This window comes from Lepus europaeus, chromosome 16 (genome assembly GCF_033115175.1).
Source record: "Lepus europaeus isolate LE1 chromosome 16, mLepTim1.pri, whole genome shotgun sequence".
In the NCBI taxonomy this organism is placed as follows: Eukaryota; Metazoa; Chordata; class Mammalia; order Lagomorpha; family Leporidae; genus Lepus; species Lepus europaeus.
In genome coordinates this window covers 26,349,422-26,375,640 of record NC_084842.1, presented here as the reverse complement: position 1 = coordinate 26,375,640, position 26,219 = coordinate 26,349,422, and the positions used below count along the sequence as shown (strand labels likewise).

The 26,219-nt window shown below is 45.6% G+C and overlaps 1 protein-coding gene across 1 annotated transcript in view; it reads right to left on the bottom strand.

Annotated features, from left to right (window-relative positions):
• CENPU (centromere protein U) overlaps positions 1–26,219 on the bottom strand; it is a 45,232-nt gene that overhangs the window by 7,207 nt on the left and 11,806 nt on the right. The window contains exons 4-8 of the mRNA XM_062213407.1: positions 20,994–21,099; positions 14,313–14,373; positions 13,677–13,901; positions 10,607–10,676; positions 4,815–4,923 (exon numbers count right to left, since the gene is read on the bottom strand). Coding sequence (XP_062069391.1) covers positions 4,815–4,923; positions 10,607–10,676; positions 13,677–13,901; positions 14,313–14,373; positions 20,994–21,099 — 571 coding nt within the window. The remainder of the gene's footprint in view (positions 1–4,814; positions 4,924–10,606; positions 10,677–13,676; positions 13,902–14,312; positions 14,374–20,993; positions 21,100–26,219) is intronic.

Sequence of the window (26,219 nt, the reverse complement as noted above, 5' to 3'; positions counted from 1 at the left end):
GTGGTAGAAAATCTGCATGTCCACCTGTAAAAAAAGCGAAGCTGGCCCTTGCCTTACACCATACACACTTCAAAATGCACTCAGAATGCATTAAAGACCTAAAACAGTAACTTCCTAGGTGGTAAAAACAGGGATTGCATGTCACATCAGCACACAGGTAACAAAAGCAAGAACAGACAAATGGGACTGCATCTGTTTAAAACTTCTGCGTAGCACAGGAAGCAGTCAAACCTCGTGTGTGTGTCCTGGAGAATTAATCCGCATTGAAAAGGAAATTCTGACAACATGGCCACCACGTGGATTAACCCTGAGGACAGACGAGTGAAATAAGCTAATTACAAAGGGACGCATATGAGGGGTCTTCAGAAGGTTTGTGGAAAATGGATTTTAGGGCAAAACTATGCATGGGTTTCAAAATTTTTTGCACCAACATAACCATCTTTTAGTTCCACTTTTTTTTTTTAAGTACCCTCAAATGTATGATCCCACTTCTGAGTTACACAGAGTCGTCAAGTCTGCAGAAACAAAGTAGAAGAGTGCTTACTAGGGGCTGGTGAGAAGGGAAATAGTTTAATGGCCACAGGTTTGGGCTTGACCAGATGAATAGTTTCTAGAGCAGGGTTCCACAACAGTGAGAATCTACTTCACTCTACCAACCTGTGCACTTACAAATACTCACGATGGCAAGTTTTATGATGTCTTGTTATCACAGGTACAAATTATATGTCCTGTCTTATAAAAAAGAATTTCTACTTTAATATAGACACCAAATTTTCAGATGTTAAAAATTTTTAAATAAGAAAAACGGGCCAGGCCCCTCCACTGAGGCTCATTCTAATGATGATAAACTGATGGATTCTATCAGCCACACGGTGACAGTCCACATATGATGCTCAGACACAGCTCTTTCAAATTTTAGTCCCTTAAAAACCTGGCCACTTCTGACAGACTTAGTTGTGGCGTATTCTAAGAATATGTGATGTTTGCACTTCATGGTGTACTTCCTTGCTTATACACATTGACCTACTGCTTGCAACGAGCCAGTCTGTTGACAAAACAAAAAAAAGTTATTCAGGCTTGTCACGTGTAGAATATTACAAATAGCAGACCCCCAAACAGTTGATTATTTGGAAAGTGTGAAGTGTTCCATGTGGCTGAGAACCCAGAGGTCACAAAAACACAATGGATCATTGATTTCCTAGGAATTGTTTGATGCGACAAAAAACAAGGTGGTTTTGTAATTTTATAAGTTTATGAAAAATACAAGTTGAGTATCTTTTATCCAAAATGCTTGGGACCAGAAGCATTTTGTATTTTGTAAATTTTTTGGATTCTGGAGTATGAGAATATACATAATGAGACTTCTTGGGGCTAGGACTCAAGTCTAAACACGAAAATTCATTTATATTTCATACACACCTGGAACAAATGGCTTAAAGATAATTTTATGCGGTATGTTTAGTATGTGTTTTGATTGCAGTCTGTCACATGAGGTCAGGTGTGGAATGTTCACTGTGGCTTCATGTTCATGCTCAAGTTTCAGATTCTCAAACATTTTAGGTCCTGGATGTTCCAATCTGTCCCTTTCCTAAGTCACTTCCCAAGAACTTAATATGCTAAGGGTAGGTATTTATTTATTAAAGATTTTTTAAAAATTTATTTGAGAGGTACAGTTACAGGCAGTGAGAGGGAGAGAGGGAGGGAGGGGGAAGGAGAGAGAAAGAGGAGAGAAAGAGAGGTCTTCTTTCCCATTGGTTCACTCCCCAGTGGGCGCAACTGGAACTGCGCTACAGGAGCCTCTTCTGGGTCTCCCATGTGGGTGCAGGGGCCCAAGGGCTTGGGCCATCTTCTACTGCTTTCCCAGGCCATAGCAGAGAGCTGGATTGGAAGAGGGGCAGCCAGGACTTGAACCAGTGCCCAGATGGGATGCCAGCACCGCAGGCGGAGAATTAACCTACTGTGCCATGGTGCCGGCCCCAAGGGTAGGCATTTATTTAGCCCAATGATTGACGCCCACATCCCCCATCGGAGCTCCTAGGTTCAATAACTGGCCCTCATTCCTGATTACAACTTCCAGCTAATTCAGACCCTGGGAAGCAGTGCTGGTGGCTCAGGTGACTTGGCTCCTGCCACCCGGTGGGAGACCTGGATTGAGTTCCTTCCTCCAGGCTTCGGCCCGGCCCAGCCCAGCCCCAGCCCCAGCCATTGTAGGCATTTGGGGAGTAAACCAGCAGATAGATGCTCTATCCCACAAAGAAATAAAAATTTAAAATATACTAAAAGGTAAATTAACACTGCCAGTTTCCCTAAAATATCCCAAGTCTATGGTAAGTCTTTAGATTTATGAATGAGAAAAGGACAACAAAAGCCAGTGTTGGTGCATAGTCTGGCTCTGGATTATAGAACAGCGAAGAACAAAACAGGCTGTCTTCACAGTGATACCGCTGAGTTCTAGCATGACAGACCCACCCCGCTCCACATCAACGCTGGTGAACCCCAGAGAGGAACCACCACAGAACCACACAAGGCTATGAACCCCAAGGGAAGGGATTCTGCAAGAGGGAAGGTGAGAGCTAGGCTGTGGCTGGCTGGTGAGGGCCGGCTCCTGTGTCTTCCCCACCATCCCTGCACACACGGCCTCCCAGACACCTGTCACTGGCACTGATTCCACCCTGTCTCCTGGTCCTCAGGAGTAAAGGCAGCCCCGGGCCTGTGAGGCCTGGGGAACAGTGGGGAGGCTGACCTTGGGCAGCTGTTCCCTCACCTTTCCCAGGGAGTGGCCTACCCTCCTGCACTGCTCTCTGCGGGGCCTGGGGTGATGGCTGAGCGACTGGGCTTCCCGCTCCCCGGCCCTGCCGCCTCCATCCCCGGCACCCCTGTCTCCTGACAAGCTCCCAGGCCGGAGAAGCAATGCCAGAGTAGCACAACTGCTCCGAGGAAAGCCCCTAGAAGAGCTGATTCCATCAAATGGATTTTAGACCGTATTCCCAGGATGCTAACCAGGAATGACACGACCTGAAGACACAAAAAAGAACCAAGCAGAAATAGTAGATATAAAAACCAAAGCAGTGCGACAAACAACAAATGGGGAAAACGGCTGCATGCATGCATACATCTAAGAAATACATGAGCAACCCTCCCCACTTCTAAGTTAGGAAAAACAAAGGATTATCAGAACCTGCCAGGCCACCGAGGCCACCCCGATGAAATGGCACAGAGTTCACTAGAGCCTCGTGGGCTGCTTGCTACTGGGAAAGCCTCCGCACCTGCTGAGACACTATGTTGAGCCATGTGCCTTTCTGCACACCCCCAGGACACCTACCAGGGTCCGTGTGGCGCCTGCACCTCCCCAACAAGCCACTTGGAAAGGGACTGCCCGCTGCCCAAACAATGAAGCCTGGCTTCAAGCCCCCACCCTCTGGCCTGGGAAGGATTCACAGTTCTAGATGCCAGCAAGAACTTTCGGGATTCACGGAAGGAGGTCAGAACTATAAACATTAACAGGAGCCTGAAAGCTACGGCTTCCAGTCCTTCCGGACGAGTGGAGGGGTTCACGGCTGGTGGAGAAAGGAACCACAGATGTGAGGGGAGCGGCAAGAGCACGAGAACGGCAAGTGGAGCCTGAAGACGCCACGGAACGGCTGCGCTCTCAGGGCCAAACTTCCACAGACAGGAGCTGCCGCTCGGGGGTGAACAGACAAAGTGGCTTCTCAAGATGGACCCGGCACCTGCTGAAGAGGCTGTGAGCGCTGTTGACATGACAACAGGAGACTGAGACCGTACATGAACATCACTGGGAAAGCAGAGAGAATTTCACAGGATTGATCAAAATGCTACCCACCAGCATCTCATGCCCCAGAGAGCACTTTCAGGGAAAGAAGAGTTGACCAGTGCAGCAAACTTCATTTTTGCTTTATTTTAAGAAATTGTCACAGCCACTCAGCAACTAGCACCCTGAACAGTCAGCAGCTGTCAACCTCGGGGCCAGACCCTCCACCAGCAAAAACAGTGTGACTCACTGAAGGAGATCATTACCATTTTTCAGCAATAAAATATTTTTAGTTAAGTTATACATATATATTTTAGACACAAAGCTATTACATGCCTAAAAGCCTACAGTATGGTATAAATGTAACTTCCTAATGTGCTGGGAAACCAAAAATTCGTGACTCTACTATGGTATTTGCTTTACTGCAGTGGTCTGGAACCAAACCTGCAATCTGTCTTAGGTATGCCTGTGATAAGAATGTCACGTCTGGCAAATGCTAGCAAAAGAAAGCTAGTGACACATATCAGTATTAGCAAAACTAGATATTAAGACAAAAAAGCATTTCTAGCAATGGAGGTCACCACTACATAGTGATAAATGTCTCATTTATAAGGCAGAGCAATTTAAAGCATAATGTTCCTAATAAAATGGTCTCTAAATACATACAGCACAAATACCAGGAAAAACTAATTACTGGTTCCATCTAGATAAAATAATTAAACTCCCCAGATCTAATATTCAGAGATTCTGCATGGATTACGTGCTAGGCCATAAACAAAGCCTCAAAATTTCAAAGTTGGTATCACCAGACTATAAGGATCTTTGACTACGACACAGTTAACGTAGAGTTCATACAAAAATATAAATTAAAAAGCCACATATTTGGACATATAAAAACATGCTGCTAGTGACTCACAGGATTAAGGAAAATTATAACAAAAATATCTAAGATGTAATAATAAGGAGAATACAAAAAAACCAATAAGCAACAGTCGTACCTAAAGGGAAATTAGTAGTGTATGTACCAGAACATCCAAAGACTTACTTATGCTCCTGGATTGCTTTCTCAAATGCAGACAAAACAATATCCAACTCCATGATGTCACTGTTCTTTTTTCCTTCTAGACACCAAATATGCACGCTGTCAGAAATATCTAGAATATTAAGACAAATCAACTTTAACATGCTGATTATTCATAATTTGGCTCTAGAGACGGAGTTCTGAAAGCTTGAAACAAAAACAGTGCCTCCAAGTGGGTAAAGGCAGCTCCAGCTGAAGAATCCTATGGGAGGCGCCATACTCACTGCTTCGTGCCCCAAGGCCACAAACCCTGTCTGGATGCTCACTCTTCCTGCTGTCTCTTTGGTTCTCCCATTTCTGCTGGAGCATCCAAAAGCTTTGCTGCCCTTTATCATGTGTGTAGCTGTCCATCACCACTCATGATAAAGTCCTTGTCGGCAAGGGCAGTATTTTGTAAACTTTAATCTATCGGTTAACTGGCCACTTGCAGAATATATGATTACTCAGTGTGTTGTTTTAAAATGCTACAGGAATATTCTGTAGTAGGATTCTGAAGACCTACAGTTCTAGTTTGAACTTTCTTTTTATTTAAAGATTTACTTTTTATTTGAAAGGCAGAGTTAGAGAGAGGCAGAGACAGAGAGTAATCTCCCATCTACTAGTTTACTCCCCAAATGACCACAATGGCTGGAGTTGGGGCAGTCCAAACCCAGAAGCCAGGAGCTTCTTCCAGGTCTCCCACACAGTTGCAGGGGCTCACATACCTGGGCCACCTTCCACTGCTTTCCCAGGCCATACCAGGAAGCTGGATCAGAAGTAGAGCAGCCAGAACTTGAACCAGTGCTCATATGAGATGGTAGTGCTACAAATGGCAGCTTTACCAGCTGTGCCACAGTGCCGGCCCCTTGATTGCTCTTAAAATCTCAATTTGGCCGGTACCACGGCTCAATAGGCTAATCCGCTGCCTGTGGTGCCGGCACACCGGGTTCTAGTCCCGGTCGGGGTGCTGGATTCTATCCTGGTTGCTCCTCTTCCAGTCCAGCTCTCTGCTGTGGCCTGGGAAGGCAGTGGAGGATGGCCCATGTCGTTGGGCCCTGCACCCGCATGGGAGACCAGGAGAAGCACCTGGCTCCTGGCTTCGGATTGGTGGCCATTTACGGGGTGAACCAACGGAAGGAAGATATTTCTCTCTGTCTCACTAACTCTGCCTGTCAAAAAAAAAAATCTCAATTTCATGGGAAAATTTTTCATGCATGTCATGTACGAATTTTCTTAATGAGTTTGCTTCAGACTACTAAGTAGTCCTACAATCCTTTTTTTTTTTTTTAATTCAATTTCTGGCATTTTGTCAGTCCCTTCATTGTCACATTCTAATACTGAAGTGTTGTGTTCTTTTGGGTGTGTCATGTTGTCTTTTTAAATGTTTCTTGAATTGTTGCATTTATTGGGCACTTGTGGTGATACTTGCTGGTTGGATTTTATCTTTGAACTGTGCCTCTGTGGCTTGTGGGGCCCTCAGTTGTCATGTCCACACCTCCACATGGGAAAACAATGTCCCTCTAATTTGCATGGAGTTTCCTCTGCTGTTTTCTCCCTAACTCTTCCCTGAGATTGTAATCTCTCACGTTATTTATTTTTAAACTACCTTCCCCAAGACTAGACCAGTAAGCTCCCTCCCAATTCTGCCACCTCAAAACCTCCAAAAAATACTTTTTTTTAAAGAAAAAAAAAAAAAGAACAAAACACAGTATCTCAAGATCTTATTAGTCCAAATAAAATCTTCCTTAAGCTCTAAGGAACAGATTAAAAAAAAATTATTAAGAACCAACAGTATTTTTTTCACTTTGTGTTGTTATGTAGGGGCAAACTGTTGAAATCTTTACCTAATATATACTAAACTGATCTTCTGCAATATAAAGAGAACTGAAAATGAATCTTGATGTGATTGGAAGGGGAGAGGGAGCGGGAAAGGGGAGGGTTGCAGGTGGGAGGGAAGTTATGGGAGAGGGGAAGCCATTGTAACCCATAAGCCATACTTTGGAAATTTATATTCATTAAATAAAAGCTTAATAAAAAAAAAAAAAGAATATTCAATCTGTCCTCACTTACTTAACATTTTTTATCTTGGCACCAGAATTGTGATGAATTATATTCTATACACAAGAACGTTTACATGTGTCATTTGGAGGTGAACAACCACGGGATCACAGAGCAGCTAGAGAAAGAGAACATTAACATGGAAGCAGCCAGTGTGCCCCACACTTGCACGCATCTCTCTGCCAACCTGCAAATTACCACTATACTGAAGTCTCTGTTTATCACTGTATTAGTCCTCATGATTTTACACTACATGCACATATTCCTAAACAGAGTTCAGTTTACATTTTTGACTTTATATTTATGCTAGTGAAAGTTTTACTTTTCTATTCCATTGCAAAAGTATATCACAATTTACCTATCAATTCTACCATGACTGATTTTTTCAGGATTTTGACAGCACAAAAACAATGCTAGGAACACTCAGACACGTTTCACAAACACGTGCAAGGAATTTCTTTAGGAAATGTATCGCAGGCACCGGCCAGGTCTCTGACTCTGTATTTCCAACATTACTGAAGTTGCCAAAATGGTTTTCAAAATTGTTAACACAGCTTTATACCTGCAGTGGGTAAGGATTCCCACTGCCTATAACCTCATTCCCTAAAGAATGAAGAGAGTAAAATATCTGTCAGTCCAGCCGTGTGACAGAGGACTTGGTCTCTGAATTAAGCTTGTTTCTAACTGACAAGATTAAAGTTGTGCTAGAAGCCTTCCCAAGGTCAGAAGAAAAAGGGAGGCATCTGTCCTGGGAATGAAGTGTGGCTGTTACCTGCCTGCCTGTGAATGCTTCAGCTGCAGTCCCTATCTGCTTCTATGGAACCATTTCAGGTCCTGCCTGCTAGTACAGAGCAGTGCTGTTAACCCTTGCCAGACAGCTACGGCTCAGTAAGTGCATGGGGGGAGGGGGTGTACACATGTTCATTATTCCATCAGAATAGCCAATCAAATGTATGCATGGAACCAAATAAGGGAGACAAAGAGGCTAAAGCCATATCTAAGGAAACACCCCTCTTTGTTCCGGGCTTCGGCTTTTAGATAAGAAATTCCACCTGGGCCTTATGCCGGCATAAATAATAAAAAGACTACTTCCTACTAAAGGCCTTGGTGCCTTGTCTCTGTGCACGAATCCTGCGCCTGCAGGTGCAGAAGGGTCCCATCATAACTGAAGCTGACATTTCTGTCACTCATAATGGACGGTCTGTAAACCTTTCTTTCGCTGTTTCTTCTCTGGTAAAAATCCGTAATGCCATCTGCCCCTTCCTTCTACTGGGCTGGGAGTGTGTGCATCGCCCCATGTGCTACTGCTGTTTGAGTCTACCCTGTGCCTTTCTTCATGGTCTCTTGATGAGCACAAGTCCTTGATTGTATCAGTTACACTTACTCATTTCCTTTACAGTTTAACCTTTTTGTGTCTTCTGTAAGAATTCATAGTCATACACTCTGGTACTTTCTCTAAAAGTTGTCAGATCGTACCTCCCACAAATGAAGTCTTCACTCCACTTGAAAGGACTCTCGTGTGGGCTGGGAGACAGGAGGCATCAGCTCGTCTTCCCGCGTGGGGAGATGTTGCCGCAGCCCTCCCCCATCTCGTCCTGCATTCAGCAGGTTTGCAGAGGTGCACCGGGCACCTTCCCTTCTCTCCTTCCACGTCACTGTCGCAGGCTTAGAGTGGAGTGTTCCTTAAATGGCTGTTAGGTTATTCCCCGTGAAGTTGCTCATTCTGTTCTTAGTAAATTCTACACTGCAGCTTCTAGTGGGTGTGTAAAATTACACAACCACTTTGGGCATATGGTTTTTAAAATTTGGCCATTTCTTATAAAATTAAACATATACTACCCTAGGACCCAGCAGCTCTACTCTTTATATTTTCCCAAGAGAAACCAAAACATGTGTTAACAAGGAAATGTGTGTGAGAAGGTTCACGGCAGCTTTATTCATGAGAACTAAAACCTGGAAACTAGTCAGCGTCCATCAGTGAGCACCAGCGGGGCTGTGGTGCAATGGAATGCCACACACGGCAGACATCACACACAACACCAAGGCAGACCCGCAGTAGAGCACATGCTGTAGGAGTCCATCCATGCGAAATCCCACACCAGGCAAAACTAGTCTGTGGTAGAAAACAAGGTCACCAAAGTCCTTGTCTCTGGGAATGTGAAGAGGGGAAAAGCATCAAGGGGAATAGGGAAATTTTGGGAGGAATGGGAAGCATCTTTATGTTAGTAGTGGTTTGAGTTACACAAGTGTTTGCATTTCCCAAAATTCAGCAATTCTATACCCAGGATCTAGGCATTTCATTGTATGCACATTTTACATTAAAAGAAAAAAGAACCAGGGGGGGGGCAGTGCTGTGGTACAGCAGGTTAAGTCTGCCACATATAAGCACCAGTTAGAGTCCCTGATGTTCCAACTTCCTACCCAGCTCCCTGCTAATGTGCCTGGGTAAGCCATGGAGGGTGGCCAAGTGCTTGGGCCCCTGCCACCCATGTGGGACACCAGGATGAAGCTCCTGACTTCCGCCTGGCCCAGCAGCGGACATCGTGGCCATTCGGACAGTGAACTAGCAGACAGAGCATGTCTTCTTCTCTCTCAATCTGTAACTCTGCCTCTCCAAATCTTTTGAGATTTACTTATTTATTTGAGAGGCAGAATTACAGAGAGAGAAAGAGAGAGAGGGAGGGAGGGGGAGAGAGAAAGAGGGAGGGAGGGAGGGAGGGAGGGAGGGGGAGAAGGAGGGGGGAGGGAAGATCGAGATCTTCTATCGGCTGGTTCACTCCCCAAATGGCTGCAATGGCTGAAGCTGGGCTGATCCAAAGCCAGGAGCCAGGAGCTTCATCCTGGTGTCCTACATGGGTGGCAGTGGCCCAAGAACTTGGGCCATATTCTGCTGCTGCCCCAGGCCATAGCAGAGAGCTGGACTAGAAGAGGAGCAGCCAGGACACCAACTGGTACCCATATGGAATGCCGGTACCATAGGTGGAGGCTTAACCTTCTACACCAAAGTGCTGGCCCCAAATAAATCTTTAAAAAAAAAAAAAAAAAAAGAAAGAAAGAAAAAATGGTAAACAAGCATGGAACTCTGGCTAATGATGTGTAAGTTGAAATAATTCAAAAGAAAGGTACTAATGTCAAATTTATTTTGAAATGCATTCAAAGAATTAAATGGATTAATGGACAAAGTAACAAAGCAAGTGTTAATTTTGAGATCCAGATAGGTGAATATACACTGTAAAATTCTTTCAGTTTGTTATATGTTGAAAATTTTCACGAAAAAAACATTAAAAATAGTTAACTCAAAGTCACACATGCTTCATTTTTCAAAGTAGCAGTAACAATTTACTGTTTTAACAAATCAGCACTTTTTTCCATTACATCTTTGACTAAGAGACAAAGTATCAAGCATATTCTGGGGCAGACATTTGGCAGTTGGTTTAGATGCTACCGGAGAGACCCACATCCCATACTGAAGGGCCTGGGTTCCAGTCCCAAGTCCCCTCCCAGTTCCACCTTCCCACTTATGTGCACCCTGGGAGGCAGCAGGTCAAGGCTCCACTAGCTGGGTCCCTGGCACACACGTGGGAGACCTGGAACGAGATCCTGACTTCAGTCTTGCCCAGCCCTCGCTGTTGGAAGCATCTGGGGAAAGGGAATCAGCAGAAGGGAGGTAGCTCTGAATAAGTAAACAAACTATGAATAAATAGAGCACCATCCTGTACCTGAATCTCCAGCCGCATTTCTTGTTTTTTTCCTTTTGCCATGAGACACAGTCTCCTTTTTCTGGGTTTTCTATAAAAATTAAAAAACACATGTTTTTATTTAAGAAGTAGGCTTTCTTAAAACATAAGCATTAAGATGACTTATCAAACACAATCAGTATTTTAACTATAATTCTGTAGTTCTAAATTATTTATATCAATTATCTAAATTAGTTTAAGAAAACATTACCAAAAAATTACATTTTCACAAGACTTTGAGTTCACTGTTAACAATCATTGCAATGGAGAAAGTGGAACTTTCACTGCGTAAGATTGCAATGTGTAGAATCAGGTCAAATTTCTGTTTCCAGTTATAAGGAAGTAACAGTTCTTAAAGCTCTTATAGGGGAAAAGCCTCCCTTCCACCCCTGTGGGTTCTTTGGTTGAACTACAAATTAAGTTGACATGTAAGACAAAAGAACAGGAGAGAAACCACACTGAATTGTTGCCATAACACGGTGGGAGTTCCCATACAGGATTCCCATGAGAAACAAAGGGCCTGGTAACTGGGGCCGGCGCTCTGGTGCAGAGGGTTAAAGCCCTGGCCTGAAGCGCCGGCATCCCCTATGGGCACTGGTTCTAGTCCTGGCTGCTCCTCTTCCGATCCAGCTCTCTGCTATGGCCTGGGAAAGCAGAAGAAGATGGCCCAAGTCCTTGGGACCCTGCACCTACGTAGGAGACCCAAAGGAAGGTTCTGGCTCCTAGCTTCAGATCAGTGCAGCTCCAGCTGTTGTGGCCAATTGGGGAGTGAACCAGCAGATGGAAGACCTCTCTCTCTGCCTCTCTTCTGTGCAATTCTCTGACTTTCAAAAAAAAAAAAAAACCAAAAAAAAAACCCTGAAGCTTGTCAGCATCCTGAGCACAGAAACGAGTAGGAGACATTGTGGGTTGTCGCCACACAAGTTGTGGGAAAGGGAGGGCAAGAACTGTATGGTCAGTCCTATAGATTAAAATCCCTCAGGTGGGGCCAGTGCCGTGGTATAGCGGGTAAAGCCACCGCCTGCAGTGCCGGAATCCGATATGGGTGCTGGTTCTAGAAAATTAGCAACGTTATGATGTTGAAAAAAATCCATGTACCTGACAGATCAAGCAGACTATGACGCCCCTCATCAAAAAACAAAATGAAAAAAAAAAAAAAAATTAAGCCGGCACCGCGGCTCAATAGGCTAATCCTCCGCCTTGCGGCTCCAGCACACTGGGTTCTAGTCCCGGTCGGGGCACCGGATTCTGTCCCGGTTGCCCCTCTTCCAGGCCAGCTCTCTACTGTGGCCAGGGAGTGCAGTGGAGGATGGCCCAAGTGCTTGGGTCCTGAACCCCGTGGGAGACCAGGAGAAGCACCTGGCTCCTGCCATCGGATCAGCGCGGTGCGCCGGCTGCAGTGCGCCAACCGCAGCGGCCATTGGAGGGTGAACCAACGGCAAAAGGAAGACCTTTCTCTCTCACTGTCCACTCTGCCTGTCAAAAAAAAATAAAAAATAAAAAAATTTAAAAAAATGAAAAAACCCTCAAAACAACCAAAGCAGGAAGGACCCACAGCATCTTAACTTCACCATCAACCAAATTGATGTCAGCCATTTCAGAACACCATGCCTGACAACTTGAATTCAAGTCACAGGGATGTTCACCAAGACAGACCTAGTAAGAGGCAGAACATGCATAACACAGGGGCCTATGCTGTGACACAGCAGGCAAAGCTGCCACCTACAATGCTGGCATCCCACATGGGTGCCAGTTCGTGTCCCAGCTGTTCCACTTCTGATCCAACTCCCTCATGATGGCCTGGGAAAAGCAGTGGAAGATGGCCCAAGTTCTTAGGCCATCTGCCGCCCACATGGGAGACCTGGATGAAACTCCCAACTCCAGTTTCAGCCTGGCCTAGCCATGGCAGTTGCAGCCAATCTGGGGAGTGAACCAGTGGATGGAAGGATGGAAGACCTCACTCACTGTCTTTCTGGGGAGTGAACCAGTGGATGGAAGATCCCCGCCTCCCCCTGCCCAATCTGCTTCTTTCTCTCTGTAACTCTTTGAAATAAATGAAAAGTAATATATTGATATTTCCTTGTACATGCAGAAGAAAATTCTGGAAGGATATGTAAGAAACTAATTACCTATGTGTCCATTTAGTGGGTGGGAAGGTGGAAAGTGGAAAATGGGGGTAGCAGGAACATTTTACTATTCTGTAACATTTTGTCAAACATGACATGAATTATTTATTCAAAATGTCAAACCAAGTGAATACAGGGACAGATTAACAACTTGACCAAAATATGTCAAGAATCTTAGAACAAATTCTGACTGAGCAATTTTATCAGAATTTTTTCGAAGGAAATGATCAGGGGTGCACACAAAGATTTACCTACAAAGGACTTCATGAAGGCACTTAAACACTGTTTAACTACAGTTATTCATTAATCAGAGTAATTAAACTGTGGCATATCCATGGAGAGAATGTTTTGCATGTTTTAAAAAATATTTATTTTATTTATCTGAAAGAGGTATAGAGAGAGGTGGGGGGGGGGGGGGGGAGGTCTTCTATCTGCCAGTTCACTCTCCAAATGGCTGCAAGGGCCAGAGCTGAGCCAGGAGCTTCCTGCCATGTGGGTGCAGGGGCCAACAATGTGGGCCATCTTCTGCTGCTTTCCCAGGCACAACAGCAGGGAGCTGGATAGGCAACGGCGCAGCCAGGACCTGAGCTGGCGTCCATAGGGGATGCCGGGGCTGCAGTCTGGGGCTCTGACCTGCTGTGCCACATTGGCGGCCCCTGTTTTGTGTCTGTTGGAAAGGCACTGTGGGGTACTTCATGACTAGTGCGGGAGCCTGAGGGTGAGAAATGGCCAGCCGGAGGGCTGAGGAACCCCGTGGCTAGTTTGGGGCTACAGATTCGGAGGAGAGTTTGATGTTCTCTTCTCGATTTCCTAAAACATGTTTATCAACAGAAGAATGTAAAATTCATCGTCTGGAAGAACTGAAGGAAGGAAAGAAAATATTCCATCTTCCGGTAAACATTTTCTTTCCCGGGGGGCAGCCTCACCACGGCCGGGGTCCCTCCGTCCGCAGGTGCACCGCCGCCACGGCTGCCTCCGGCCTCTGGCCTCTCTGACCGCGCCCGTCTCTCCGGAAGCCCCGACGGCACCCCGGCCGGAACAGCGTCACACCGTGGCACACCGATTCTCTCTGGTGACTGAACTTTTCTTCTTATCTCACTTTCTCCCGAGCTTTCAGAGCCATCGCTAAGGGGCTTACATCTTCTTCCTGGCTGCGAGAAGCAAACAGCGTCACGCATCTGGAAAACACGACCACTCACCATTCTGACGGCAACGGCGCCACGCTGCGGAGTGAGCTTCTCTAACCGAGGGAGATGGCAGCTGAGCGGTGGACGGAACAGGAACTCTACAACCCAGAGCTCCGCGTCCACACCCCCCACCATTCCCTCCGCACTGAGGGCCCCTGCCTGAACACGGTGCGTCACCGCTCTGAAAACTGGCAGAGGCATCTGCACCGTGCCTTAACGAGACACACTTCAGGTTTTCAAAACTCACTTTTAGCCCAAAACCATCCTCTGGAACACAGCGCCTTATGAAAAATGCTGCCACAGAGCATTCTCCACAGGCAACTGAAATGTGAAATGTGAAATGGCGGTCGGAGTGTGAAGAACAGGCGCACGTACCTTTTTGGCTCTCAGTCTCACAGACGCGTTTTCACTTGCCTCATTGGCAGAAGTGCTCAAGCTGTAGGAAAGAACAAGCCATCAGTATCTTGCACACATTCGCACATGGTTCTACGAGCTGCTCACCCGACACGAGCACCGCTCAGTTTACTGTGCAGCTAGCCAGTGTGTCACGGCAGGCACCCAGCCACATTGGTTTGTCCCAGGCGGGCAGACGGCAGCGCTCCGGGGCTGCTGCGGTTTGGTCCTGTCCAGAGCTGCGCCTTCCTCCAGGTTACCAGGGCCGTCCTCTGTACCAAAAGCTAATCCACTAGACTCAACTCTGGTGATGAAACAGGGAATCTCCTCTTTCGCCCCAAAGTAACCCTGACTTCTGATGGAAGCTGAGAATTCTTTCATCTTTTCATTCAGTACAATCCCTCAAACACTTAACATCAACCACAAAGGCACTCACTTTAAAACTGAGGCCTGAGGTGGGCGTTTAGGCTCGTGATCACTATGCCCAAGTTCTACACCTGAGGACCTGGTTTCATACCTGGTTTCTGAGAAACGCTGTTGGTCTCTCTGCAGTGGGTGCATCCCTGCTGCCCCAACTTCCTTTTCTGTTTACCTGGGCTACTTACCCAAATGATGTCTCTTGTTGGGACTTGACATGACACCAAAACCAAGGTTACCGAGAACAGTCTCTGGTTAAATGCAAAGAATGCATGTGCTCAGTGCTCGCCTCACGTGCTTCTTAGCTGCATTTGAGCCTCCTTCCTTACTGTCTCTCCCTCCCTCCTCTCTCCCATTTCACTCCCCCCAACTCTCTCTCTCTCTCACACACACACACACACAGACACAGAATTATGTGAATAAACACTGCTGCCCTGGTTCTCTTCTTTCTTCTCCAGCCACTTTTGCCCTCTCCCCTCTACAACTTCCTTCTCTCCTCAGGCAGTAGATGCCATGGCCTCTCATGGGTTAGTCCCAGGCCCTGGCCTCCTCTCAGGTTAGCTTCACACCATCCACGTGCAAAGAACTTCTAACTCCAGCTCAGCCCTGTACTCCGAGTTCCAGACTCAAATACACAGGGTCTCTGGCATCTCCATGTCAAACTGATGATCTGCCCACACAACTCAATCTCCCAGCAACTCCTATCTTAGTCAATGGCACCATCATCAATCCATTCAAGCAGGCAAGGAATTCAGGAGTTACCTCTGCTAGCAACTCTTCCCGTGCGGCGAAGTCAACCCATCACTAAGTCTTGCTCCTATGCCTCCTACTTCTTAAGTCCATCCACTTCTCTCCGCCTCTGCCGTGATGACCTGACTCTACAGCATCCGAACTGGGCTCCCTGTGCCATTCCTGTCTCTCTCAAATCCATTCGCCAGACAGCAGCCAGACTGGTAATTTTTAAATGTAGATCCTACCATGTCATCCCCTGCTTAAAACCCTCCAATTGCTCTTAGGATAAGGATAAAACTCTCTTTACCAAGTTTACGAGATAGAATTAGGATGGCTGCACATTGCAAAAAATATATAAAAACATATTCCCACAATGGCTCAGATAAGACACTTTTCTTTCCTTCTTGGCAAAACTCCGGCATAATGTAGGGCTGGTGTAGTAGTCCCGTTATCAGGAGACCCAGGTGCCTTCTATCCATTGTTCTCTCAGTACACTGCCTCACGGCCCAACAGGGTTGCTCGGTCTTCACCACCACATCCCATTCTAACTAGGAGGAAGGAGGATGGAAAACAGAAGAGCACAATCCTCCCGACAAAGATACTTTCAGAAGTTAGACTCCATTTTAGCTAGAATCCAATCACACACACACATCTCGGCTGCAACGGCACGGAGACAGTATGTTTCTAATTCTGACAGCCGTGTGCCCAGCTAAAACCATTCTACTACTAGAAGGGGGAAAAGTATTCGTATTACTACGGAAAAAGAAAACATACCAGACAACTAGAAATCTCCACCGATGACGTCACTCAAAGTAATCACCATCTGCCTGTGTGCTCTCCCTCTTCTCTTTGTTCTGGGTCACACTTTCTCTGTTCCGCACACTCACTCAGCTCCCTCCTACCACAGGGCCTTTACACAGGCTACACATCTTCCACAGAATGTTCTTCACCCTCACCCCCACCCATCTCATTCCTGTTCACAGCACCACACCTCTCCCTGTATGTGACTTCTCAGTGTGATTCTTAATACCTATTGCTCCACAAACAACTTTAGGACAAGGATCGTATTCAATTTATTATTGGAAGCCCAGAGCCTAACACAGTGCCTGTCCCCTAGTCTTTACTCAGTGTATGCCTGTTGAAACACTAACAATAAAATGCTAACACCTGAACGTTTACCATGTATTAGTCTGCTTGAAGAGCTGAAGGGCGCCAATTTATCTTGAAACATTATCACACAGGAAGTCTGTATTATCATCCTAGTTTCCAGATGAAAGAACACCAATTAAATGCCTGGCACAAGGTCAAATATCCAGTAGTGGCAGAACACGGATCTGAACCCAGTACAATGGGCCCCTGGATAGTCACCTCACCAGGGACACAACACAGCATCAATGAAGAACGCATTCACTCACTGTATTATGTCCCAGTGGAACTGGGATACAGCAGCGGGGAACAGAACAAAGTCCTGCTCTTTCTGAAACGACTTCCACTGAGAGACAGACAATGGATGACTTTGGTTGGATGCAGGCAAATGCTATGACAACACAGGAGAGAAAACACTCATACAGGAAGCTAGTATGTTCTATGTGGTATCAGAGAAGACTGCTGTCATGAGGTGACACTGGACACCTACACGGAAGTAGGGGAACAAGCCATGAAGACACAAGAAGGAAGCTCAGTTTAGGCATCATAAACGGTACATGCAAAGGCCTGAGGTGCCACATATTCAGAGTGTGTAGACCATATTGAAGAAGAGCGAGGAGGCCAAACCCACTAGGTCTTTTTTTTCTTTTAATCCCAGGAATGTAGTGACAGCTTAATCTAGGAAATCTAATGTAGATCAAATGAATTTTAAAACCTCACATAATTCTTTTAATAGATGAATTTTAGATAAAATTTGTAACTCTTATAAAACCATAATAGGATATTCTTAGGAATAAGATATTATTTATCTTTATTTTCTAACACCTAGCATTAGTATTTGGCAATAGTAAATGCCTAGTAATTGATAAAAATTGAGTTAGAAAACAGCAAAATATTAATATAATAAAATCCTAGCTTTCACATAAGCAATCAACAAAACACAGAAGAGAAAATGACATAAAAGGTTAGGGACATAGGCTGGCACCGTGGCTTAACAGGCTAATCCTCCACCTTGCTGCACCAGCACACTGGGCACTAGTCCCGGTCGGGGCGCCAGATTCTATCCCAGTTGCCCCTCTTCCAGGCCAGCTCTCTGCTATGGCCCGGGAAGGCAGTGGAGGATGGCCCAAGTGCTTGGGCCCTGCACCCGCATGGGAGACCAGGAGAAGCACCTGGCTCCTGGCTTAGGATCAGTGCGATTCACTGGCCGCGGCGGCCATTGGAGGGTGAACCAACGGCAAAAAGGAAGACCTTTCTCTCTGTCCTCTGTCTCTGTCTCTCTCTCTCTCACTATCCACTCTGCCTGTCAAAAAAAAAAAAAAAGGTTAGGGACAGACATTTGATTTAGCAATGAAGACGTCTGCATCCCCCGTGTGCCACACTGGAATGTCTGGGTTTGACCCCAGCTCCTGGTGCCAGCTTTCTGCTAATTCCAGCCCTGGGAGGCAGCAGTGACGGCTCCATCAGTTGGGTTCCTGCTGCCCATCCGGAGCCCTGGGTTGAATTCCTGGCTTCAGGCTCCTGGCCCCAGCCCCTGGCCATGGCAAGCATTTGGGGAGTAAACCAGCAGATAGGAGCTCTTTTTATGCCTCTTAAAGAAATAGCAATTTTTAAAAAAAAACTCATAATAATTATCAAATACAAATAAAACAAGACTATCTTGGATTAAACTTAGAGCAGCACTAAAGGACACAAAGCACTTCTGTTACCACATACAAGTATCCATTCCCTCCAGTTTCACTTATAAAAATTTAACTCAGATAGCAATAGTTGTTTTGCTCTCAAGTTAACCCTAAAATTCCTATTAAAATGCACACACACACACATGGATGGGCAACACAGCTATACAGAAGATCAATGAGGGAGCAATTAGCTCCACCAAATACTCAAAAATAGACAGAATTAAAAGGAGAGGTACATCTCAAACCAGTAGAGGAAGGAAGGGCCATTGGTACGTGGTCCTGAGACAGTGAGTGGTTATCTAGAAAAACAGAAGGAAGAGCTGCATCCATACCTCACACCTTACAAAAGTTCAGGACGCATAAGGCATTTCAATTAAAAAATAAAATTTCTAGAAGAAAACAGGAAGGGAAATGCCTTCCTACAACTAAAAATCACTAAGTCTTTAAAGGCCAATATCAATGCATCTACACAAAAAGAAAAGGTTTCTGTGTAGTAAAAAAAAATACCAGATTTGTTTTTCCCAAAAGGCAGATGAATGAACTAGCAAAAACAAATAAAAATTTTTAAAAAACTATTACATAGGATTAGTCTCACTAATGTGTAGTACACAAAATCATAGATATCAAGAAACCAATGACCAATGCTAACTAGAAAAATAGGAAAAGGATAGAAGGAATTCACAGAAAGAAAAATTCAAGAATTTAGAAAACTACTAATTGACATAGAAGGCAGAGAGAGGGAGAGCAGGTGAGCAGCGTGATCCCCCACCCACTAGTTCACTCTCCAGTGCCCGCAACAACCAGGACTAACCACACCAAACTCGGATCTCAATCTAGGTCTCCCCAAGGATGGCAGGGACCCAATTACTTGGACCATCACGATGGCCCCCCATGGTCTCCATTAGCAGGAAGCAGGAGGAGTCAGTAGCCAGAGCTGGAAATCAAACCCAGGTACTCCAGCATGGGATGCAGGCATCTCTACTGCCAGGCCAACGACCACACCATCAAGAGGTGTTTAATGTATGAACATATGCTGCTCAGCTCATTTCATTAAAACACACACACACACACAAATTAAAGCTAGACTGAGAGCATTTTGACCCACTACACTGGCAAAACTCTAAGCTTGACACCACACTACTGGCAATGTGGCAACAGCTAAAAAAGTCATGTATTTCATTTGACACAGAATTTTACTTTTATGAATATATCCTATAGCTAGCTATATAGACAAATGAGAGACTTCAAAAAGTTTCCATGAAATAAGGAATTAAAAGGAGTTTTCTGTAGTGGAAAAAGTTTTGAAATTCATGCATAATACATACTTTTCATGAACTTTTCAAGGATCCCTTGTATGTGTGAACCAACTATAAAGGAAGATTGGAAACATAACTGCTCTTCAATGTAGGACTTGGTACACAAACTATGGATACATGAGAAAGGTTCCATGTACTGATATCTAAGGACCTCTAAGACATATAAAGTGAGCAAAGCTAGGTGGCATGGATCTACCTCGTCTATATAAAAAGGTTAAAAATTTTCTTTTAGATACACAGAGAGACTTTGGAAGACACAGGTAGGAAATTAATAATGGGCGGGGTGGGAGGAGAAGTGAATGTCAGGAACAGGTAAAGGAGAGACATCTTACTGTAAACCTTGATTTTAAAATTTGTATTTATTTCCATTTTTTCTGAAAGGCAGAGAGACAGAGACAGAGGAGACAGAGCTCTCACGTCCTGCAAACACATGTAACAGCCAGGACTGGGCCAGCTTGAAGCCAGGAGCCAGATCTCAATCTGGGTCTCCCACATGCGTGGCAGTGACCAAGTACTTGAGCCACTACCTGCTGTCTCGAAAGATGCACATTAGCGAGCGACTGGAGTCCCAACCACCCAGCCTAACTGGCATCCGAACCCTGCACCAAACACCTGTCCAACACCGGTCACTGAAAACAGCTCATAAAAACACTGAAGTTTTGGGAATAACCAAGTACTACAGAGCTTCCATAATGCAGGTAACTCCAAAATTATTTCCTAATTCAGATTTCTGCCTGACTAAAACATCCATTTTTAAAATGTCGTTACACTTCTGTGACAATACATTCTACAGCTAGAATTGGCCCATTACCTAATAAAGTTCTTTAAGTGTTTGCTCCAATTTATAATTAATCCAAAAGTTATTGAGTTCACTATATTAACTTGTTCTAAAGTTGTCCCTCTAAAGCAACCTTGACTATTTGCCTGACCCATGCCTTCACATACATGTGTAGAACTCTAACACTCTTCAGAAATAACTTGTCTGAAACATACTTCATTTCCTTTGCAATTAGCCTGTCTCCTGGGTTCCCACCCTTTGTGATAAGGAGACTGTGTAAGTGAAGGGGCTCTCTCAAAATCACCTAAGTCTTTGCTCACAAAGTCCTGCCCTCTCATTTAACCCCAGAGCTCCACGACCTTACAGGCAGGTAGTCTGGGTCGTCAGGTGTCAATTATGTTAACTGCAAAAATGATGATAGGCAATGTCAATTATAGAGAAATTAGTTGTTAATGTTCACGTTCTCTTGGGAAAACATGTAAAAGGTGGCTCAAAATAAATGTCACAACTTGGGTTTTATTAGCTTCTAACTTGCAGAACTTCCCAGAAATCCCACCAAGCATGAGCCAACAATGGCTTGACGTAACCCTACCTTTCTTGCGTTGCTTTTCCTGCAGGAGTTGAAGGGACAGAGGACCCACAGTGTTGGGAGAGTTCTTCTTCATCTGCATATATAGCAGTGCTGTGTAGGGGAGGATCTATGCAAGACCAAAAATGGACAACTTCAGTGGTCTGTGTGGGCAGTGCCCATTCCCTGATACTGGAGCACTACACCATCTTTGTTTAAATGGTTAACAAACCCAAATCAGTCCTACAGGCCACTCCCAAATGCTTTTCCATATCACTCAAAATTAAAGACATCCACAATCAATATTTATAAATTATAAACCTATGTTACTGGACTTACATATTAATAGATATGTGAATAAATACAATAAAAAACAGGAAATGTAACACTTTCTCCACTCACCCCTATAGATTGTCTACTTTGGAGATCCTGAATGCTCCATTCTGTAGGTTTAGAGTGATTGGCCCAGGCCCAGAACTGTTGCCTCACTAAGTGTCTTGCACATAGTGGGCACTCAGCATTTGTGAATGAATGGCCCTTTGGGGAGACGGCAGTCCTCCCTCACTCCCCTTCCTCTTTCACTCTGGGTTGCTAGAGCCTTTGAATGGCATAAAAAGTCACCTTGAATGAAGAGGACGACTAAAGAACTGGTCCTGGTGGAAAGGCATAGAAAGGAGATGCTTGGAGGAGGGAGGATGCTCTGGCTGCCCAGGAAAGGGGAGTACAGGAGACCTCGGTGCACTAGGCTGGGCTTATAGTGGTAGTGACCTTGGCGGGGCAGTGAGGTGGCCAGAAGTGCTGCAGGGGGAGGGGGTCCTGGTAAGACTCAAGCTACTATTTCTTCAGGCTCAAATTTTAGCACACCAGGGCAAATGCAAGCAAAATGTTCCAAATATACAGCTGCTTAAATAATGAACTGTCAATTGCACAAGTTATTTTTTGGGGGGAGGATTCAAATGTTTATTTTGGAACAAAAAAAATATCTATGTATAAGCAGAATATTCGGAAAGCTCACAGAACAAGAATTTTATAAAATAAGTACAGGGGCCAGCACTGTTGCGCAGCGGGTTAACGTCTTGGCCTGATGCACCGTCATCCCCTATGGGCTCTGGTTCAAGATCTGGATGCTTCACTTCTGATCCAGCTCTCTGCTATGGCCTGGGAAAGCAGTGGGAGATGGCCCAAGTCCTTGGGCCCCTGCACCTGTGTGAGAGACCTAGAAGCGGCTCCTGGCTCCTGATCGGCACAACTCTGTCCGTCGCGGCCATCTGGGGAGTGAACCAACAGATGGAAGACCTCTCTCTCTGTGCCTCTCCTCTCTCTGTGTAGCCCTGACTTTCAAATAAATAAAATCTTTTAAAAAATTATGTACATATTTCAATTTTTTGTATCAAATTAATCTTGTTTCCCACTACCTTTTTGAAGATATGTGTTTATGTGTGTATATATGTAGATAGACAGACATAGCATGGGGCAGAGAGCAAACTGACCATCTTCCCCCACCCCTCCCCCAATCCCTTGAGACAGTCCCCCTTCTTCAATCCGTGTTTATTCTGGTCTGCGCTGGGCCACACACGGAAAAGGAACCACGTGCACCTCGCGTCCTCACTGAGGAGGGTAACATTCTTCCACTCCCCCACCTCACGCCCACGCCAGGGTCTGCCTCGGGAAGTGCTGCAAGGCTGGGGTGCAGTCAGGCACCAAGGCCCTGCTTGTGGTCATCAAACGCCGGGTGTGACTAAGAGGGAACTGGAAGCCCAGGTAGCAAGGCTCTGCCGGCCAGGGGAGTGGGGGGTGAGGGGAGGGACAGAGCCCAACACTTGCCTTCCCCCGCCCCCTCCAGTTTTGCTGCTTCCAGCAGGCATGGAAAGCCCAGGTGGAAAACCACGCACCCGAGGAGGTGAAAGAGGAGAGATGGAGGCAGAGGAGACAGAGGCTAGGGGCTGGGGTCAGGCAGGTCAGGCCAGCTGCTGGGCCCCAGGCGCGGGATGGGAATTGGGTCTCACGCCTCTCTGCTCCCTGAGCGGTGAGGAGCGTGAGAAGGGCAGCGGCAGGGAAGACGCCTGCTCGGGCAGCGGGAGTGAACAGAGAGGGGGGCCAGGGACGAGGCGAGTGACTGGAGTGGCAGTGACGAGGAGCAGAGCCCAGGCCTCCTGGGACAAGGAGATCATCTCTGGCTGGGATGCCGACCCAGAGGACGACGCGGACTCTGACGAGGACGATGGGCCTGCGGTGCAGCAACAGTCACTCGGACAGCGGCGGAGACGCAGGTGCTCAGAAGCCACAGCCACAGCGCCAGTCCCCGCCCCGGTGGCAGGCAGCACTGGGCCCAGGGGGACAGCAGTGAACCTGCAGCCTCTGACTCCAAGGAAGCTGACAGGGCCTGAGCCCCAGGGCTGGCACAGGCACCGTTACTGATCAACTGCACAGAGTAAAACTAGCCGTAGACTCTGTACTGCTCTCCACAAGGAAAGGATTTATTTACCCTGCTGCTGTGAATAATAAGAAAACAACAGACAAATCCCAAATCTCCAAGTGGAACCATACAAACTGAAGTTGTACAACTTAATAAAACCCAATTTAAAAACAGGCAGAGTCTGAACAGACAGTTCTTCAAAAAGGATGTACAACTGACCAGTAGGAACAGTAAGAAGATGCTTAATAACTACTGGTCATTTAGGAAATGCACATCAAAGCCACATTCAGCTACTATGTCGTATTTCTCAGAATAAACAAGCATACTAAGTGTAGGTGAGGATGAGCAGCAGTTGGGACCCTGTGCATTGCTGGTGGAATGTGAAATGCTGCAGAAGACAGAAGTCAGCAGAAGACAGCACAGCACGTTCTCAAAACACACACAGCACTACCATATGAACCAGCCACTCCACTTCTGGCTATGTTCCTAAAGACGTGAAAGCAGGTTCCAGAAGAGGTAACTTGCCTAACCATGTAAATTACAGCATCATTCACAACAGGCAACAGGTGGAAGCAAACCAACATCCATCAACAGACGAACGGATCAATGTGGTCAATACACGGGATGGAATATTATTCAGCTATAAAAAGGAAATTCTTACATACGTTACAGGAGGGATGAACCTTAAAGACACTACACTAAATAAACTGGCTACAAAAGGGCAAATATTCTATGATTCTTCTTATATGAGGTGTTAAAGTAGTCAAATTCATAGAGAAAGAAAGCAGAATGGGAGTTACCAAGGGCTGGGACAAAGGGAGAATGGGGAATTGTTCAATTGGTACAGGGTTTCAGTTAGAATAGATGAGAAAATTCTGGAGATGGATTGTCATACGGTTATACAACAACGTAAATGCTGATAGTGTTTTCAAGATGGCAGAATAGGAAGGGAGCTTACTGCTCTAGTCTAGATGAAGATGGTGAAGAAAAATAAAGGTGAGAGGCTGCAACCTCAGGGAATAGGTAGGGAGAAAAAGGCAGAAGAAACCATTAGAGGGACACTGTGGATCTACGTGGAGGGTGTGGATGCACACAACTCAGGACCCCAGCAACCAAGAGCCTCAGCACCAGCTTTGGAGTGAGGAGACACCAGACTGCTGCAGCCCAAGCCACTGGCGATAAGGCTGCATGAAGAGCCTGGTGTGAGTCTGGCCTGGAGCCTTGAGGGGGGACAGTGACCCTGCCAACCTAGAGGGGAAAAAAAAGAGGGTTTCTGTTTCTCCCTGACCAGCCGGCACCAGTGTCCTGTCCTGTAACAAGCTGAGAGGGCAGGCAGCATTTTGGACATACATAACAGCTGCGCCCGCTGGTGTCCATGTGCCCAGCAACCAGCCGAGAGGAAATGCCCAAGTCTGGGTGGGATAACTGACAGGGGGATGGGTATCCGTGACTGTCGGAGCCTCGTGTGCTAGGACTGTGAAAACACTGGCTGTGTCGGAGGGTGCAGGGTGTGGCTGGGTCTCTGGGCATTTACTGTGGCGGCTCCACATGCTGGAGTTCCCTGATTCCCTGGTGAGGGTCATGATGCAGGATCCATGTCCACCCCGAGGACGGCAGGGACACTTTGAGTTGTTCTTACGGCAGCATGGATGAGAGTTGTACCCATTGGGGCTATTGCCCAGGCACTGGTCTCCTTTGAGAGGAGGGGAGCATGAGAATATACCAACATAGCTGAACAGACTTCCCCTCTGATAAAAAAAAAAAAAAAAATTACCAAGCCTAACTTGGGTGTCACCTTGGACACATCCCTCACCCTGGAGCACTGAACAGAGCTCCCTGACCACACCTAGCACAGGGCTCGGGGTCATTACTGAAACAGCAGACACTCCACTAAGCCACAGAGGCATAGATCAACGATAAATGCCATCACAGGGACCCTCCCCCCCCCCAAAAAAAAAAACTATCACCACAAACACCTAATAATAAACGCAGCAATTCAAGAAACAAGAATAAGGACAACATGACAGCCCCAAAAGAACACAACACTTTAATACCAGAATGTGAAGAAGAAGAGACTGACAAAGCACCAGAAATGGAAATAAAAAACTGATCACAGGATTACCTAGAAGTAATCAGAAGCAAATTCATTAACTAAAGAAAACTGTACATGGCATGAATAAAACTTTTTCCCATGAAACTGAGATTTTACAGAGAAATCAAAAGGAATTATTGCAAACAAAGGATTCAATAGAACAAATAAAAGTACTATGGATAGCCATAAGAACAGACTCGGTGAGGCAGAAGAAGGAATATCCAAGTCAGAAAACAAATCTTTGAAAATTTTACAGACAAAAAAAAAAAAAAAAAAAAAAAAAAAAGGGAAGAAATTAGAAAACACATCCAGGGTGAGGGATGTGTCCAAGGTGACACCCAAGTTGGGCGTGGTAAATTTCTTTTTTTATCAGAGGGGAATTTATAGGATACTAACAAATGACCCAACATACAGGTCTTAGGATTTCCTCAAAGGGTGGAAAGATGGAATGGATTAGCAGGCCATTTTGGTGAAATAATTACATAAAGAAAGGGATGTCCAAAAAGGAAGCACATAGAACTCCTAATAGGCACAATCAGAAAAGATCTTCGCCACAAAACACTGTAGTCAAACTCTCCACAGTAAAGCATGAAAGATTCTAAAATGTGCATGAGAGAAATGCCAGGTTACTTTCATAGGATCTCCACTTAGACTCGCAGCTGACTTCTCATCAGAAAGGAGATATATTCCAAGTCTTAAGAGAAAAAAACTGTCAACCCAGAATACTGCACTCTGCAAAGCT